We start from the raw sequence: 17,907 nt of genomic DNA, 5'->3' as shown, positions 1-17,907 counted from the left end.
TTTGCAACCCGGTTGTCTTCATTTCTGTACAGTTCTTTCAAACACTATCCTGCCACTTAAGATGAAATTTGTCTTCCTATCCCACAAAAGGTAGCTGACCATGGCCAAGAGCTGAATACCAACACAGACCCTCACACAGCTCACCTACCTCCCATGGGGTGGGGTGATAGTGGAAAGCCACTGAGAAGTCTCATGGATTGAGACAAAAGTAGTTAAACAAGTGAGGTCAAAACTGTGCATAGAAGCAAAGCAGAATGCACCACTTCCATCAGCAGACAGGTGTTTAGCTAATTCTGAACGGCAGGACCTCAGCACATGAAATGGTTACTTGGGAAGAAAACCACCGCAACTACAAGTGTCTTCTCTTCCTCCTTTTTATTGCTAAGAAGATGTTATATAGTATGGAATATCCCTTTGTCAGTTGGGGTCAGTTCTCCTGGCTGAGTCCACTACTAACTTCTTGTGCACCTTCAGCCCAGTTGCTTGCTGAGGAGAAGAGTGGAGGCAAAGCTGTGATGCTATAAAAGGAGAGTTCAGTAACAGCCAAAATACCGGTGCCTTGTTTTAGCCACAATCCAAAACACAGGACCATGCTATGAAGACAATTAGTTCCATTCCAGTCAGATCCAGTAATATGTGTAAATGTATTATTGGAGTTTTATTGAAGATGGGAAAGATAATGTTACAGACTACAATAATATCTAAGTCATCATCTAAGGTAGCCTTCCAAATCAAAAGAAAACACAAGTGAAACTCCGTAAAGAATAAGAAACTTCACCACTGGACACATTCTATTTTCTTTTTTATTTAAATATGATGTATAACTTGCTGGTTAGGGTTTCCATTAAAAATAAAAAATACTTCCATTCATTAAAATAGACAATGTGATATTTTTCACATTGCTGTTAGGAATTATGGATTCCAAAATAATAAAAAAGCAATTAGTAGAAAAGTTACACTGAGAAATCAGAGAAAACTCTACTACTACTGTATTTTCAATGAGATACACTTCTTATCTGTAGATTTTTCAGTGTAACTAATAAGCTCAGAGTTCACTGATAGCCAAACAACGCAATGGTATGAAAAACTTTGTGTTTTACTCTTATACAATTATCAAAGGAAGCTCTGCAAAATAGAAACAGGAATTATGAGTTTTAGATGTGGCCCAGTTTAGCAAACTAATTTCCCAACATACTAATTTAACTGCTCTGAAAAGAGCATGAAAAGAAATTCTAAATAATTTCTATTTAAAATAGAATTCCATGCCACATATCAAAACTGGAGTTGCAAAAGTCCTGCTTCTTCCTCTCTAGAATGGTTGGCAAAGTGAAAAAATGGATAAAGTAAATCAGAAACAAAAAAGGAAATAAGATGAATTGTCATCAAGGGATAATTTATGACACTTGTTTTTGTGTTAGCATTGTCTTCTAGCTCAAACAGATTTTTCCCTCTGTGATATTTATTCCAGATACCTTTATTAATACTGAACAGTCATATTCTATTGGAGTTTTCATTTTTCTGGGCTGACAAGCCAAAGTTTTAACATCTTCTCTCATACAGAAGACTGTCAATGCTCTTGATCATATTAGCAGCCTTCCTCTGCATTTGTTCAAGTCTGCATCAATCTTCCTATCAGAAACGCTCAAAACTGCATGTAGTGTTCCAGATGAGGTCTTACTAAGTCCTTCTGCAATAATAGTTTTTAACCATCTCTACCAGACATATTTTATGGCTTGAATATCTGATAGACATTTGTCTCTTTTCCATAGTCATACTAAACTGTCATGTTCTACTCAGCCACAGTAGACACAGGACTTCCTTTTGGCTCATTTCTGTGAAGATGAATGGCTTGAGTTAATCACTTGAGTTTTGAGTTATTAAGGGCAAGGAAAAATTTAGAAAAAAAAAATTAACTTGATATAAAATCTTCATAAGTATGGAATCCAACAATCCTACCACCTCACAAGCTTGCTTATTTATTTTTTTTTCCTATAGAATCACAGACTATATGGGCTATGAATCTATATACATGATATTAAGTGATGTCAAGAAATACTTACAAAAGGAGGTTTCATGAGTCAGTTATTCTCAAAGAATAAACAGTGGGATGTAAGGAATTTTTTTGTTTAAAAAAATCATATATACATATCTCATATATACAACCTCTTTATCATATAGATATGAATTGTATGCTATGCATTTTGTATATATGTCTCTGTATATATCTATTTGTATTCATGCATCTTTACTTCTAACCATTGATTTTACAATAAAAATACATTTTTTCTTCATACAAACAAACAAAAATTAATCCCTTTTATATACCTTCCTGCCGCGACCCGCTGGGGTAAAAGGATAGGGTCACAGCACTGCGAATAAGGGTTCTGAGACGGTGGAAGGTCTGGTGAAGCAATGCCGACTTTATTAGGTGGGTAACAACTTATATAGGGTTGGATAAGGGGTGGAACTTGGGCTAGGGAGGAGCATGGGATTGACAACCAGGGAAGTATGGTGATTGGGCAGCTGGGTCAGGAGAGGAGGGGTTTGGACATCTCCGGGGGAAAGGACCAATGGGAGCTACCTCTGCACTGCACCAAAACCTAGCCAATGGCAGGCAGAGGAGCGGGAAAGCAGGGAAAAGGCGGGAAAACTGAGGGAAGAAGAAGGGGACAACATGGAGGACAATTTTTTAAAACAACAACTGGGGTACATAAAACTGTATAACATCATAACAATAAACTGGGGAACAACTGGGGTATAACAGACATATCTAGTGAGTGTCATTATCGGTATTAAAGGTCAAGTCCAGTGTTTTAGAGTCCATTTAGGGGTTATATATTTTCCTCCAAGCTTCATATCGTTCCCATTCATCTTTATTTCCTCCAACATCTCCCCCTTCTTTATTTCTTTGAGCGGCAGCGATGTTAGCTTCGAAGGTCTTCATCAACATCTTTCGTAGACATACAACTAAACAGGGTAAAACAGCACAGACAGAAACCAATCCAAAAAGCGACAGGATACATAACATAATAAGCTTTCGGGTCCAATTGGGGAAATTTGGCAGCTTGATCCAATCAAAGAGGCTATCGAGGCCGCCTCCTTTGTCTTGATGAATTTCCTGGACCAACCCCCTCAGCTGGTTGATACTCTGATGAATGGACTCGGAGTGGTCCGAAAAATTCATACAACACATGCCTTCAAATTCCTGGCACCCGTGACCGTGTGCCAGGAGAAGGAAATCTATGGCGGCCCGATTTTGTAAAGACACCTCTTTTAACTTCTGGGTGTCTTCAAGCAAGCCCTCTATCGCCTGGGTTGTTGCATTCGCCTCCTTGGTCAACCAGCATCCAAGGTGCGTTAGGAGAGAGAGGGCATGCGCTGTCCCTATCCCGGGGATAGGGAAAGACGCCCAGAAGTTCTTCACCCTGGACCAAATGTGAATGTTGGAATCACAGTCCTCGGGGAAGGGCAGAGGAGTTGGCCAATACTGAGGCCTTCCAAGATTCATATGAGGTGCAGGGAGAGAATTTTGTATCCGAATCGGTTCAGATGGGGGTTTGAACATTGCGGGATTTGTTCCAAGAAACTGGAGGGGACCATTTATTACGTATGAAAGGGACCTTTTGGCTCTTATTTTTGGATGTACTAATTGGTTTTCGAAATAGAATTTAGCCGGATTAAATAGGGCAAGTTTTCCTATTGTGCAGGGACCTCCCTCCGGGTAGGCTCTAATCCCTGGCCATGCCCGATCTCCACACAGTAGGAAAAATCCCTTAGGGAGCCTCATGTTCCGTGGGATGTGCTCGGTGGGTACGGTGGTAGCCACCGAGCCATTGCACCACGGAGAGTGTGTCCCTTTATAAATGGGCTTAAATGCGGTAACGTTGAGAGGGGTGAACAGAATGGGTTGGGTGTAGCGGTGAAAAATAATGCAAGCGGTAGAGGGAAGCGAACCTAAGAGATCTATTTCTTGGAAGGGGATGTCTACGAAGGGGAGCGCTGATATTGCCTGTGCCATGTTGGGGGAGTTTAGTGGCAGGGATCCCTTGACCCGCGTTTGTGATACAAACGCGGGCCATTCAGATGGAGAAATGGGGATCCCTACCAGGCAGGTCTTGAAGGGGCTACCTGCGCTGGTCAAGGCTAGGCATAGGGTGTCAGTGCCTGTAGCCTTGGCCAGCGTTACCCATAGATTTTGAGACGGCTGGTTCATCCATCCTTGTAACGGGACGGTGGCGGTCCGATGGATGAATCCAGCCAGGAGGATCCACGGGAGATAACGCAGCAGCAGCATTGGTGTTCTTCTCTGCGTCGTAAGCGTCTTCTTCTGAATTGTTGTCGTTTATTCTCGGGAGATCTTGATACGCCGAGCTGGGACCCACTTTGGTCCGTCAGGACCTGCAATACAAGCGTAGCCCTTTTCCCAGGTTATTAAGGGGAAAGGGCCCGTCCATTTCTCCGTTAGCGGGTCCCGGTACATTACTTTGGCTTTCTGGTCTGTCAGGACCGATGACGTGGTCCTGAAATGGCGGTCCACAGGACTTTTGCTTGTGTGAGTTTCTGTGTCCTCCATCATGTTGAGAAAGTTAAGAACATACATAACTTTCTCTAGTTTTTCTTGGGGGGAGAGGCCAATACTCCCCCCTTTCTGTTTTTTAAGCATGTTCTTAATGTTTTGATGTGCACGTTCCACAATACCTTGTCCTGTGGGGTTGTGGGGGATCCCTGTGGTATGTTGTATCCCCCACTGTTCAAAAAACCTCTTCGTGTCTGCAGACACATAGGAGGGCCCATTATCTGTTTTTATCTGTTTTGGGACCCCCATCCTCGCGAATGCAGACAGGAAGTGTTTTTTGACATGGCTACTCTTCTCTCCAGGATGCGCGGTGGCTACAATCATTTTTGAAAATGTGTCGATAGACACATGTACATATTTTAGTCTTCCGAATTCGGCCACATGGGTCACGTCTGACTGCCAGATTTCCAGGGGCGACAAACCTCTTGGGTTTGTCCCCTCTGGGACAACAGGTGTAAGCGTTTGGCAGTCAGCGCAAGCCTTTAAAATTTCTTTTGCCTGTGATAATTTAAGGCCAAATTGTTTTTGTAGTGACCGCGCATTCTGGTGAAAAAACTCATGTGAGAGTTTCGCCTGTTGGTATAAATTGGGGGTTACAACCATACCTGCTAGATGATCTGCAAGCTGGTTCCCCTCCGCCACAGGACCAGGTAGAGTGGTGTGCGAGCGGGTGTGGACGATGTAATAACCGAATTCTCGTCTTTCTATCAGAAACAACAATTTAGTTAGTAATTGAAATAAATTCTGATTAGTGACATCTTTTAAATAGGAGTTTTCAATTCTCCTTACCACACCCACTACATATGCCGAATCAGAAACGATGTTAATTGGCTCACCACTAAAAATTTGAAAGGCGCGTACAACTGCCGAGAGTTCCACGATCTGAGGAGAACCTTGAACTTTGTGGATATCCTGGTGCCAATCGTCATTTTGTTTCCACACTATTACCGCGTTCCCGGTTCTCCCCGAGCCATCGGTAAAAATTGTTTTTGCATTTGGAATTGGAGTCTCGGATTGCATAATTTTGAGTCGGATTGGAATGTGAACTAGTCTTTGTATAAATGGGCACGCCGGGAGATGTAGCCGAATTTCTCCCGGGTAACCCCCGATGGCTATCTGAAAATCGATGGAGGTCTGCAGCAGTTGATCTAGGTGTTCAGAAGTTAGCGGGAGATAGATGAAATTTGGTTCTTCCCCACTAAGTTCTAAACACCTAGTGCGACCTTTAAATATTATCTTTCCAATCATTTCAATTATAGTGGTGATGGTTTTTCCGAATTGATGAGGGAGGAACATCCACTCCCACAAGCAAAAGTCTCGGTGGTCACTCGTAAATTGACCCAGAAGGGCCAATGGTTGTCTCTGTTCTTTTATCACCACTAAGGAGGATGGCAGTCCCTCCATCCTCCTACATGCCTGTCTCTCGGAAATTTTCTTTTCAACAGCGGTAAGGGATTTGATGGCATCTGATGTTAAACGACGGGGGGAGGACAGGTCAGCGTCTCCTCTTAGCAGCTCAAATAGGGGGTGCAAATCTCCTGTTGTGATCCCCAACACAGGTCGGATCCAATTGATCGCACCCAGTAGCTTTTGGAGGTCGTTCAAAGTTCGGACATTCTTATCAATTGTTACCGATTGAGGTCTGATATTTTTTGCATTGATTTGGAGTCCGAGGTACCTCCATGGTGCTTCCCTCTGCACTTTTTCAGGGGAGATCTCCAATCCTTTATTTTTTAGGGCCGAGATTGTAGAATTTAGTGTCTCATCAACTGCCAATTGAGTTTTTGCGCAGATCAATACATCATCCATATAATGGAAGATGATTGACTGCGGATATTGCGACCGAATTGGCCTCAACACCTCTGCCACAAACATCTGGCAGAGTGTTGGGGAATTTTTCATCCCCTGGGGAAGCACACGCCACTGGAACCTGCGGTGAGGTTCACAAGAGTTGATTGCAGGGACAGAGAAGGCGAATCGAGCCGAATCAGCCGGATTGAGGAATATATGAAAGAAGCAGTCCTTTATATCAATCACCACTAGGGGCCATTCAGCAGGGAGCATGGATGGTGAAGGCATCCCCTGCTGGAGGGCTCCCATTGGCTCTAGGACTTCATTAACTTTGCGCAGGTCCTGGAGAAATCTCCAGGAACCTGAGGATTTTTGGATCACGAACACTGGAGTGTTCCAGGGACTGGTGGAAGACTCCAAGTGCCCTTTTTCTAGTTCCTGATTGACCAAATTATTGAGAATTTGCAGCTTTTTTGTTGGTAGGGGCCACTGATCAACCCAGACTGGCGTGTCGGTCTTCCAGCTCAGTCTGGGGAGCTGCTTCACTTCAGTGACCCCACCTAAAAATTTTCCTCTGGAGTCAGGGTGCCCAATTTGAGCTCCCACTGCTCCATTGCGTCCCGTCCCCACAACGTGATAGGTATGTTTAATACATACGGTTGAAGGGACGCTGGTCTGCCCTCCGGCCCGTAGATAGTTAGAACTTCCCGACTCCTGACGGGGTACTGTGTTCCCCCCACGCCGCTCACTTGGACATATGCCGTTTGTGCTGGCCACGCGTGCGGCCAGTCCCTGGAGGCAATGATAGTGACATCCGCCCCCGTGTCGAGTAGGCCCTCCACCTTGACCCGCTGCGGTTTCTTCGGCTGCGAATAGTAAATAAAACAGGTTAGGAGTGGGCGCGATGTTTTAACGGTGGTGGTCCACAGGACCTCCCTTTCCGCTGCCTGCCTCTCCTCCTCATCTGCCGAGAGAACGCACAGCAGGTCTTCGGTGGAGACCATCTTCGCCACGGGGAAGCGGTCCTCCAGCTGTACGGGGGGAAGATGCACAGTTAGACAGATGGCGATGTTATTAGGTGTCAAACCCGTCAGGAGAGTGGGTACAACAACAATTCCCTTACCAACTGCTGAAAAGTGTGATGTTATCAAATATGTTAAGTCAGGGTCTACAGGATTGGATGGTAAGACCCTCGCGAGCTGTTCGTATGAGCTCAAATGCGTGGATGGATGGATGACCTGCAAGACAATCCAGGGTAGGGGTTTACACTGCTCCCGAAGGGGAACAGGGTCCGCTGGTGGCAGTCGGGTTACGGGGTAGCTGGGCGTGACTGGCGCAAGATGGAGTGGGGGGCAACTTGTGTCATCGCGCCCCCCCGGGCGCTCAGCTCCCCGTTTCCCGACTGCTCGCAAGGACACTGTCTTAAATCAGGCATTGATGAAAACGTTACGCGCTTTCGGAGCCGTGGGGATTGTTTTGGGGAAAGGGGTTCGCCGTTGATGTTTGTCTTGGACCTACAGTTGGAGGTCCAGTGGCGCCCCTTCCCACACCTGCGGCAGAGTGTGTTTGGCAGGTTAGGCTCCGATCTAGATTTTGGGCAGTGTTTACGAAAATGACCCTTTTCCCCACACTCAAAACAGTGTTGGGGCCCCGAAAATGCAGCAGCCATGATCCTTGCTTTATGGGCATTGGAACCCACGTTCTTGCAAGCCTCAATCATTTCCAGCAGAGTTGGATCTTTTAGCATTTTTAAAACCCTCTGGCAGTCCTCATTTGCTTTTTCAATCACTAATTTATTAAATAGAATTTCCTGGGATTCTTTTTGGTGGACTTGCCGAGCGATCGCTTCTTTGAGCCTCGTAATAAAATCTACGAAAGGCTCTTTGATTCCCTGATTGATTAGTGTAAAAGAGGGCGCCTGCACGTAGGCATCTGCCACTCTTTTCACTGCCTCTAAAGCCAATTCTTTTGTAGTATTCAACAATTTGGGGTCTAATCTAGTCTGATCCCCTCTGCTGGTGTAGTTCCCCTCCCCATAAAGCATGTCGATGGCCTGCCTTGTTGGAATCCCCCTTCTTTCCATTTTGTCGTTGACAAAGGCAACGATACGTTTTTTCCATTCAGCCTCGAAAACCGAGGCCTGAACGGTGGTGAAAAGCCCTCCTATGACTGCCCGAATGTCATAGGGGATTAAGGTATAGGCAAGGAAGAAGGATTCCAAGAGGCCGATGGTAAATGGGGCCCCTAACCCGTACTCTACGATTGCCTTTTTTATATCCTTTAGCATTGGGTAGGACACTGGTCTCCACTCGGGGGGTTTCCCCTCCTCATAGTAAACCGGAAATGCCCTTAGGAATTCTACATCCTGGGCCCGCGCAGCTTCCTCCCGGAAGGCCTCCCAGATGTCAGGTACGGAGGGTTGCCTTTCCGGGGAACGCGGTGCCCACCCATAGTCATTGTCCGGTTCCCGGTGGGCGGGGTAGGCCCTGGTGTTATGGGGCCTACGGGCGCGGCCATCTTCCCGGAAGGAAGGCTTGGCCTTTGCCCTTGCCCCGCCCCCTGCTTCCTGCCGGTGCCGTAAGGGCGACACGTCCGGGGAGGAGACTGGGGTGACGGAAGTGGGCGTGTCCGAAGGCGCGTCGGGGGAGGGACTTCTCGCGCCACGAGTGGGAGGAGAGGGAGGCGGCCCGCGGGGTGGAGCTACGGGGGCCCGCCTTTTCTTTTCCCGCGCTGGTTTTTCGCGCTCTTCACCCTCCCCCCTTTCCTCTGGGCGACGCTGTGGTCCCTCCTCGACGCCATTTCGCAATCGACGCGACCTTCTTCCACGCTCCCTCCCGCCATCTTGTTGAGTGGTGTCAGTGTCCGTCTCCGTCCCGCCATTTTGTGTGCCCTCATTGTCCATATCGGTTTTAGTGTCCTTGAGTGTGTCCTTTGTGAGGCTGGTGTTCGCGTTCATCATTTGGTGCTGTAGCACCATCAGAACGAGCCTCCAAGCGATTAACGCTTGCTTGGCCAATTTGTTGCCTCGTTCGGAGTCCCGCCACAGATTATATCCTAGGGCTTGCCATTTGTCCATCGAGATATTATCATTTATGGCACAGCCCTGGCGGTCCAGCCACCTCGCTAATGCTTTGGCCGATTTTTTATCGAGCGGGTGGCCATGCTCGATGACAAAATCCTTGAGGCGTCTATATACGAATTTCTGAGAGGTGGAGAGTGTTAAGCCCATGGTGTTATGTGGGAACACTCTCCGATGTTACTCCTCTCTCTGAAATAAATTACGGGGTGTGGAGTGAAGGGAAGGTGTCGGGGATGTCCCTCGTGGCTCACCTGTCCGGTGCGCGACCCACACGACTGTAGCAGTCTGTAGCCGTCGGCTGCACGAGGGAGGGTCGGCGGAGCAGTCTTCCCTCCTGAAGCTGCCTGATCCCAAGTGGAGTCACAGGAGTTCCCTTGATACAAGGGACCTTCGACTGTGCCCCACGTTGGGCGCCACTTGCCGCGACCCGCTGGGGTAAAAGGATAGGGTCACAGCACTGCGAATAAGGGTTCTGAGACGGTGGAAGGTCTGGTGAAGCAATGCCACGTTTATTAGGTGGGTAACAACTTATATAAGGTTGGATAAGGGGTGGAACTTAGGCTAGGGAGGAGCATGGGATTGACAACCAGGGAAGCATGGTGATTGGGCAGCTGGGTCAGGAGAGGAGGGGTTTGGACATCTCCGGGGGAAAGGACCAATGGGAGCTACCTCTGCACTGCACCAAAACCTAGCCAATGGCAGGCAGAGGAGCGGGAAAGCAGGGAAAAGGCGGGAAAACTGAGGGAAGAAGAAGGGGACAACATGGAGGACAATTTTTTAAAACAACAACTGGGGTACATAAAACTGTATAACATCATAACAATAAACTGGGGAACAACTGGGGTATAACAGACATATCTAGTGAGTGTCATTATCGGTATTAAAGGTCAAGTCCAGTGTTTTAGAGTCCATTCAGGGATTATATATTTTTCTCCAAGCTTCATATCGTTCCCATTCATCTTTATTTCCTCCAACATTTGCTCTCTTTACTCACGCATGTGTGTTACTCAAGTTTCACAAGTTGTTCAGATTATGTTGTTCTTCCTCTTTCCTTACCAACCTATTTCCTATTCAGCTGTGGTGCTTATTGGGCTGAGCCTGAGGTGTCTGTCCAAGCCAATTCATCCGTCTTTCAGGGTCATGTACTCAACTTGCTCTTGCTTGAAAGTTCACTCATACCTTTGAGGTAGAAGATCCAGATAATCCCTAGCTGCAAGACATTAACCAGACAGGGAGCCATTTGAGCACCTGGATGCCAATAGCAGAATTGATACCCACAAGCCATCAGGAACAGAAAAGCATGTATGCAAAAGTTTTGGCAGTTGACTTGTTGCAGGACTTTGATGGAAATCTGAAGAGGCTGAATAGCAATTTCAACACATATTTTTCAAGAACTCTACTGTTGAAAATTCTCACTTGAACTCCTCTCTATGATCAGATCAATGAAAGCAGCACTCAGGCCAACCAGATTAAGTGATTTGTCTCCAAGCTGTTTCTACTGGTTTGAGTCTGTATGTTAAGAGTGAGACATCTGAGAATCTGCTAATTTCTTGGTCTTATTCAGTCATATCCAAAGATTTGTAAAGAAAAACAATCAACCACCCCCCCCCTTATGCAGTATAAAAGTCAGATGATAATGTGATTCCAGTTAAAATACCTGCCTAGATAACTGCCTGATAACACCTGACTGGCTGGTGGTTTCAGCCAGAGCTGACTTGTTGGTTTCAGCAGTGCTTTCTGACATGATTATATTTGTGTCTAATTACATGTTGGCTCGTGGCTTGAGTCCAAGCTCTCCCACCATCCTTGCTTCCTGTTATTGGCTCATGTTTCTGCTTGGCCGCAGGCAAATCAACTGTGTTTTCTCAGGCAGGAAAAATCAAGCCCCACATGGGGACTAGCTTGACCTTGAACCATGCCCTGCCAAACACTAGGATCTCAAGGCAGTTTGGGCTGATGATTTGAGACCACACTTGGCCATGGCTCATGAAGACAGTCTGGGATATAGTTTGTGCAATTTCAGTGTATAGCCACTCCTAGCTAACTAATTTCCCGAGCTGTTTCTTGTTCATCTACCAGTGTCACCTCTTTCCACCAGACCTTCCAAAGTAGATGCTCCCTTCTACACTGGAAAAATGCAGTGGAGCAAGAGAGAAAAGTTGTACTTTCATAGTCTTCTTATGCTTTCATAATCTGCTAGTTTTTGTACCATTTCAGAGAATTTTCTCATTCTGACATTTCAGTGAAACATATAAGATCAAATTGAATAACACCACATTCTGGGGATTTGGGATGATAAACAAACTGAGCCTCCTTGGTGACGTGGGCTAGCGGCTGCAGAGTCTCACAGCCCCCAGATATGGGCTTAGCAGCAGGGCCCTGTGCTGTGTGCCCTCTCCGACTGGTTGGTGATCTATAAGGTCAGTAGCCACCCGATATTTGTAACATGCATGTGATTAACATCAATGCTTCGAATATCCAGATAGCCTATACCCTAATACGTGTGATCCATAGGTTGCTCTTATGCCAGCTGACTTAAAGAACTCTACACCTACCAGCCTTTAATGTCTCCTCAGTCTCTGCTTAGAAGTAAAGATAATGGGTAGAATTTCAGGTCCAGCTTCTGATTATGTGAAAAGCTTTAGAAAAAATGTAAAGATCTTATGTATGTGGGCTCTCCAGTGGGGCAGAGGCAGAGGAGATTTTAGAGGGCTGCTGTGTACCAGTCACACAGAGATGGGTAGGAGAAGGTCTTGTGTTTGCTGGTTACACAATGACTGCATCCTGATGCTGGAGATCAGATATTGATCAGGACAGAACCCTGTTGCTTGGTCTTCCTCCTTTTGCCCTGCTTTGTCACCAAGGAGATGGGTATTGTGATGGAAGTATGCCAGCATTACCAATGAGGTGTGCCACATCTAGAAGCACAAATCCAGTTAAAAAAATAAGGGCAAATTTATTCTACTAGGGCTCTCCACAGTTTTAGGGTAGCATCAAGTCCCATGGGGTTACAGGGTGACGGGAGTACTGGGCAGTGGTAGGAGTCTGGAGATGGAGAAGGAGGCTGAGAAGAAAGAGGTTGAAGGGAAAATCAGAATTGTGGATCCAGCCTTCTGCTTACCAGCCATGCCTACACCTCTGTACCTTTAAGAGGAACAGTAAGATGAAGGTTTACTTAGTGTGATCAAAAAACAGATGTCAAATGCGAGGAGTGTTCAAAAGCCTTGTGCTTTTAACTGCTTATAGATCGTACCCAGAGTAGATCATTAGCTTTTATCTCCCCACCCTCTCAATTCACTCCCACCTACATACAATGACTATAAAGTTTTTGGGATGAGCACCTGTTTATATGGAATACTGTGAATTCTGGTCTGTGCTTCAGACCTCTATCTCCTTGGCATTAGAAAGTTGCTGATAACTTGCATTGAAAGTTTTTGATAACTTGCTTTTGATTAAATCAAGAATAAATGAGCCAGATAAATATATGCAAAATGTTACTTGAATTTTCAGGACACAAGAAAATTTTTCAAGAAAGTCAAGCAATCAAAAGCCATATTCCCAGCTAAATGTAGAATCAGTGATGCTTTGAACCAAAAAATACTTTTAAAAGAAGACTGATAGTAGTGCCAGATTGCTCAAAACCCAAGAACAACATGAAAAAGGAATATTACAAAACTCAAAAAAGAGCTGATTGAAGGAGCTGGGGCCCAAGGCAAGCTGCAATTGTTTTGCCTTTTCTGGAGATAGAAATACCTTTGTCTCAGAGGAAATAGAGCAGACATTCTTTGTAGCTTATTTCCTTCTGACTTCCTCTGTGCTAGAGGTGCATGTTTTCCTAGAGTTTTTTGAGAAACTAAATCTTTCTTCTGTGATTTCACACTTCAGCAGCTTAAGTCCAGCTCATTTTCAGTGATATCAAATTTTGCTTATGTTAACAAAAACCCCCAACTCTACCTGAACTTCACTTTACTTCCCTACCAGACCATTTCATACACTTCAGAATATTCATGAGCTCCAACTCGTGCTTTCCCTTATGATGAAGCTGAATACCTACTTAAGTTTCTGGTGGCAAAGTTTATGTTTGCATTGTTTTCTCCACTGTTTAGTCTGGCATCTGTTTCAATATCACTGCTTTGTGTCAGAATTAGCGAGGAGAAAAAGAAGCGTATTTATGCAGTACAATAGGTTTTCATAATAATTTCCAGATGGCAGATCCCATCCTTCCTTTTCTTACTATTCGCTGAAACTCAAAACACTGTGTAGAGTATTCCAGAGGTAAAGAAATAGGAATGAAAATCACCTCAGGGAAAGGTTGGTATGCCTTACTTTTCATGAAAAATCTGTCAAAGGAAAAGAAACTTAAAAAATAGGATATGAATTGATAATAACTGAGGGAAGAATTTGTTAATCACATTTAGTGCAGAAAATGGACTAGTAAACAGTCTGATAATAAGGTCATGATCACAGTATCTCATGAAAATGGACCCATTACACAGTGTTTTCTTCAGTCCTTACCTAGATGAACCATTCAAAAAACAAATGCATTAACATGCTTATCGAATGTAATTTTCTCTCTCTGTTAAGAAAAATACAGAATTTCTTGAGTTCACAGCAGAAGATTGACCAAGACTGAGTTAGGCAGCTCAGGCAGCAGCAGCTTCTGCTGTAAGGGAGATAGGCTCTGTTCCCATGCATGAAGACTTATCCACAGAGTGCTGTTGCTGTTTGAATGACATCTTTTCACTATGCTCAGAGCTGCCTCACTGAGGAGTCAGTAAAAATCCCTCCCAGGCAGGAGAGACACTGAGATTCCCAGCTACATATACCCTGTCTTTTCCCCCATAGACTGCATGCCAATGTTTGGATTTAACCCTGCCTGTTCTCTGGCTCTTTTAAGGGGTATATGGCTGCCTCTTGCCTTTTTGAGAGTGGGAAGCTATGAATCCTTTGTGAATGGGAAGAAGGTGATTAGAAAGCTATGTCATAGTAGAGGCATTCAGCAGAGCTAGGTATCTGGGTGGGAAGAGGGACACAAGTCTATTTTCACAGTTCTGTTTGATAAAAACCATTTAAGAAAATGTGTGGTTTCTTGCTTCCAGATGTTAAAGAAATACCATTTCTTGGCTGTTCTTGTATCTCTTGGCCTCTGACTTTGAAGCACTGTTACCATAAGTTGATTTGCATTGGCTGGTATAGTGCCAAGAAATCAAGCTGAAAGAGACTTTGTGACAAAGTTGATTTATTTTTCCAATGAAAGTCATCTCCATCAGCTTGAGATGATAAAATGACACAGTTTGGCAAGGGCTCTCTTCCTGATGTTATGAAGAGGGAAAATGTATTTATTTCTACATGTGAGATTTATTTATTCCCTTTCACTTCTATCTTCCTTTCATTTATCAGTCCAGAGAAGGAGCATGTCAGTTTAAAACAAACAAAATACTTGATATGTGGGTGGCTCCAGATTCACTGCAGATCCCTACAGAAGCATTCATTGTGAATTACGCCTGTTTGGATGTGGTGAAAGCTGAGGGTTTTGTGGATTCCTGTTCCCCTCCATTTGGGTGACAGTGCTGTACTCTCTAATTGACCAGCATGATTCAGTATGTTTTGGTTTCTGTCTTGTTTCTTTTCGTGCCTCCCATATCCTCAGTAGTGCTATTCTCTTCAAATCTGAAAGTACCTCCCATTTAGCCTGCAGATGTATTTTACTCTACCGTTAGTAGGACATCGAGAGAAATTAAAGGCCTTGGTGTTTAGCCCTTTCATAATCTCACTTCTGCACAAGGCACATCATAAAGAGCTTCACTTGCATAGTATAGTCTGCTTAATGGATGGTATCAAAGAAAAATAAACTCAGCAAAGCCTGATGTGGTGACTTTGTGGCTGCTTGTGAACTGGCCATTTGCAGGTCACAAACAGAACTACAAGTCTGGAAGGAAAGGAAAAATGAAAGGAAGCACAGACACAGTTGTCACCCAAGAAAGACTCACTGTTTCTAACTTCTTGAAAGATACTTATTTGATAAATTTACTGACTGTGTGTGGGCTCTTTTCTTCTTTTCCTGGCACAGATCCTGTTAAATACACAGAGGGTCAAATACTTCTCTTGGTCTTCCTTCACGGAGGCCAGCTGGAGAGCTTTAGTGTAACAAAGCACACTTTTCCCTTCTGCCATTCACCTCTGCATGAACTGACAGTGGGCACTTGAGACCCGATCTGTTCTCTCTGACTGCAGACTATTTCTCTCCTTCAACACACTGCCAAATGAAGGCTTTTCTAAGCGAGTGAAGAAGATATATTATTGAACATGGCTCTCTTTGCCGTAGTAGTAGAGTTATTTTCGTGTCCCTGATACAAGGCACTGTTGTGTTTGGATGTTATTTCAAGTTAGGTTACTTTATTTCAAATTAGGTTACTTTGGGGTATTTCAAGTAGATGAGCTAGTAGAGTAACTTAGTGAGAGGAAACATTTCCTGAGTGTAGATGGGGAAAAGACATCCAGTAGTTAGCAATTCTTGGATGTTTCGGCATATATGTGTGGATATTAGAAAGTAAAGGGAAAAACTAGGGGAGATGAGGGAGCATTTTTGTGAGAGACTGAGTCAACTGGGAAGATGCTACTGAATGCTGTGCAGGGATCTACTGTTACTGGAAACCACCCAAGTGTAATTTGAGGATATAGCTGGTATTTATTGGTATTCAATGTATTATAATTGCTGCAAGAAGTATATTTTTTCTGTGCATGCACTCTGCTACCAATTGTGAATTTGCCATTGGAATGAGGACAAGGAGAAATTTAAGTGAAATGGTAAAAAAAAAATTATTCACACAGACATTGAGACTTTTGTTGTATGTTCTCATCTTGAGTGAGCATGTACCTTTCTATTTCAGATGACTGGGTTGTGGATTTCTTTTTTAAAGAATGGCTGGCCATTAACAGTTGACAGTTATCCAGTTTCTCAGTATCTATCTTTCAAATTTAAAATGGCATCAGGAATTAAAGAAGTATCTCCAGAATGTATTTGTTGCAGCTAACACTGGTTTTAAGAGCTTTCACAAGGAAATGGGATCATCTCTTATTGTCTATAGACACATCTAAAATGAAGTTGTACGGGCACTTTTGCTCCTCAGGGCATGTTGGGGGTGAAATGTGTTGCCACAGGAGTATCTGAGATCTTTTGCTGCAGTACGTGGTTGTTTTTTTTTTAGCTGAGCCACAGATTTAAAACTTTGGTGATGGAAGGAAGAAGAAATATAAATATTCTCTATTAAATAAAGATTTCCCTGAAGCCTGCTGTGAATAACAATTGTGTAGGAAGACACTATCAAAGCATAAGAGGTATAAGTGCTTCTGAGGAAACCAGAAGGCTTTACGGTCTGAGACTGCTTCAACAATAAATATGCAATCAGTTCAAATTATATGTTCAAACTCTTAAATAGCATCAGTGTATTTTGGCATGGTGGTTGAGTTTAAATGCATTAAGCATTTCAGTGAGTAGTAATAATATGGCATTAGAGCATTAAGAACAGGATGAGCTTTGCCAAATCTTTGCTTTAGCTCTTTGCCTAAAGGCGTGTTTAAAAGGTAATTTCAATGTGGTTTTAACTGGCTGCAGTACTAACCCAGGAAGGGCGAGGGAAAATCTGGCAAGGGCTGTTGAAGTTTTGAGATCTTAGGTTTTTGGATTACTGTCATAGTGGGATGCAGCTGGATTATTATGTGAGCAGAGCTCTGTTGCAGCTTGCATGGATGTAAAGTGAGAGGAGTTTCATAAACAAAGGAAAAGCAACAAAATAATACGTAAAGTACTGGTGTTTATATGCATGGGTCAGAATCTTCTGAGCAGAGAAAGATAGCCCTTGTGCTCCAGTACCTGCTTCTGCTCCAGACTGTGACTCTGCCACATGGGGCACTCTTCATTTTTAGAAAATACCCTTTTAGTCATTTAGTTGCAGGCAGGATCCCAATAACCTCTGGATATGATAGTGGGATAAAAGCTATGATTCATCAAGTGGTTAAACATATATATTCTCTAGTGAAAAGATCCAGAAAGAGAAAGAAAAGGGGGTTGTGGGGGGAAGGAGGTCTGGCCTTCACAGCACTTTGTCTAGGAGGTGTTAAAGAGAAGCAGTTTCCAAGACATTTTGTAGCTGGAGCCTAACAGAGCCTTAGGCTGAGGCTGTGATTCAGGGTGGCTGGCACCTTGGCCTTGGGAATACTGCTTTGGAAAAGTCTTAAGTTGGAAAACCAGCCTTCCAACTGAGAACATGTTTTGACTTTTTTTTTCTTTCTTTTTAAGTATTCATGTTTGAGAGTACAGGAAAACAGGCTTTCCATGAGATTCTGTCAGCAAAAGTCATCCAAGAGTGATCACCTCTGCTGTTGTGTAAAATTTCAAATTGATGTTCTACATTTAAAAATTTAATCAAGTTCAGGTTGTGCTTAGGTTTATTTGCAGTGA

General features: G+C 44.1%; 1 protein-coding gene across 1 annotated transcript; it reads right to left on the bottom strand.

Moving 5' to 3' along the window:
• Positions 1-2,628: 2,628 nt before the first annotated feature.
• Positions 2,629-11,190, bottom strand: LOC113993217. The gene is made up of 5 exons (XM_039385850.1): positions 11,104-11,190; positions 9,698-9,876; positions 7,681-9,555; positions 7,349-7,398; positions 2,629-7,233 (listed from the first exon to the last, which is right to left on the bottom strand). Exons 1-5 carry the CDS (start codon positions 11,188-11,190, stop codon positions 4,343-4,345), a joined length of 5,082 nt encoding a protein of 1,693 aa, XP_039241784.1. The 3' UTR covers positions 2,629-4,342.
• Between the last annotated feature and the right edge of the window lie 6,717 nt (positions 11,191-17,907).

The sequence above is a fragment of the Pipra filicauda genome, unplaced genomic scaffold (genome assembly GCF_003945595.2).
Source record: "Pipra filicauda isolate LSUMZ 115617 unplaced genomic scaffold, ASM394559v2 scaffold440_size556015_pilon, whole genome shotgun sequence".
Taxonomy (NCBI): Eukaryota; Metazoa; Chordata; class Aves; order Passeriformes; family Pipridae; genus Pipra; species Pipra filicauda.
Note: the sequence above shows the minus strand (reverse complement) of the source record. Positions and strands in the feature narration are given on the sequence as shown.

Coding starts and splice junctions, on each gene's coding strand:
- LOC113993217 (XM_039385850.1), bottom strand. CDS start 11,190: ATGTCAGAAAGCACTGCTGAAACCAACAAGTCAGCTCTGGCTGAAACC. Junction 9,877..11,103: donor TCAGGCAGTTATCTAGGCAG/GTATTTTAACTG, acceptor CTTTTACCCCAG/CGGGTCGCGGCAAGTGGCGC. Junction 7,399..7,680: donor CAGTCACGCCCAGCTACCCC/GTAACCCGACTG, acceptor CCCCCCGTACAG/CTGGAGGACCGCTTCCCCGT.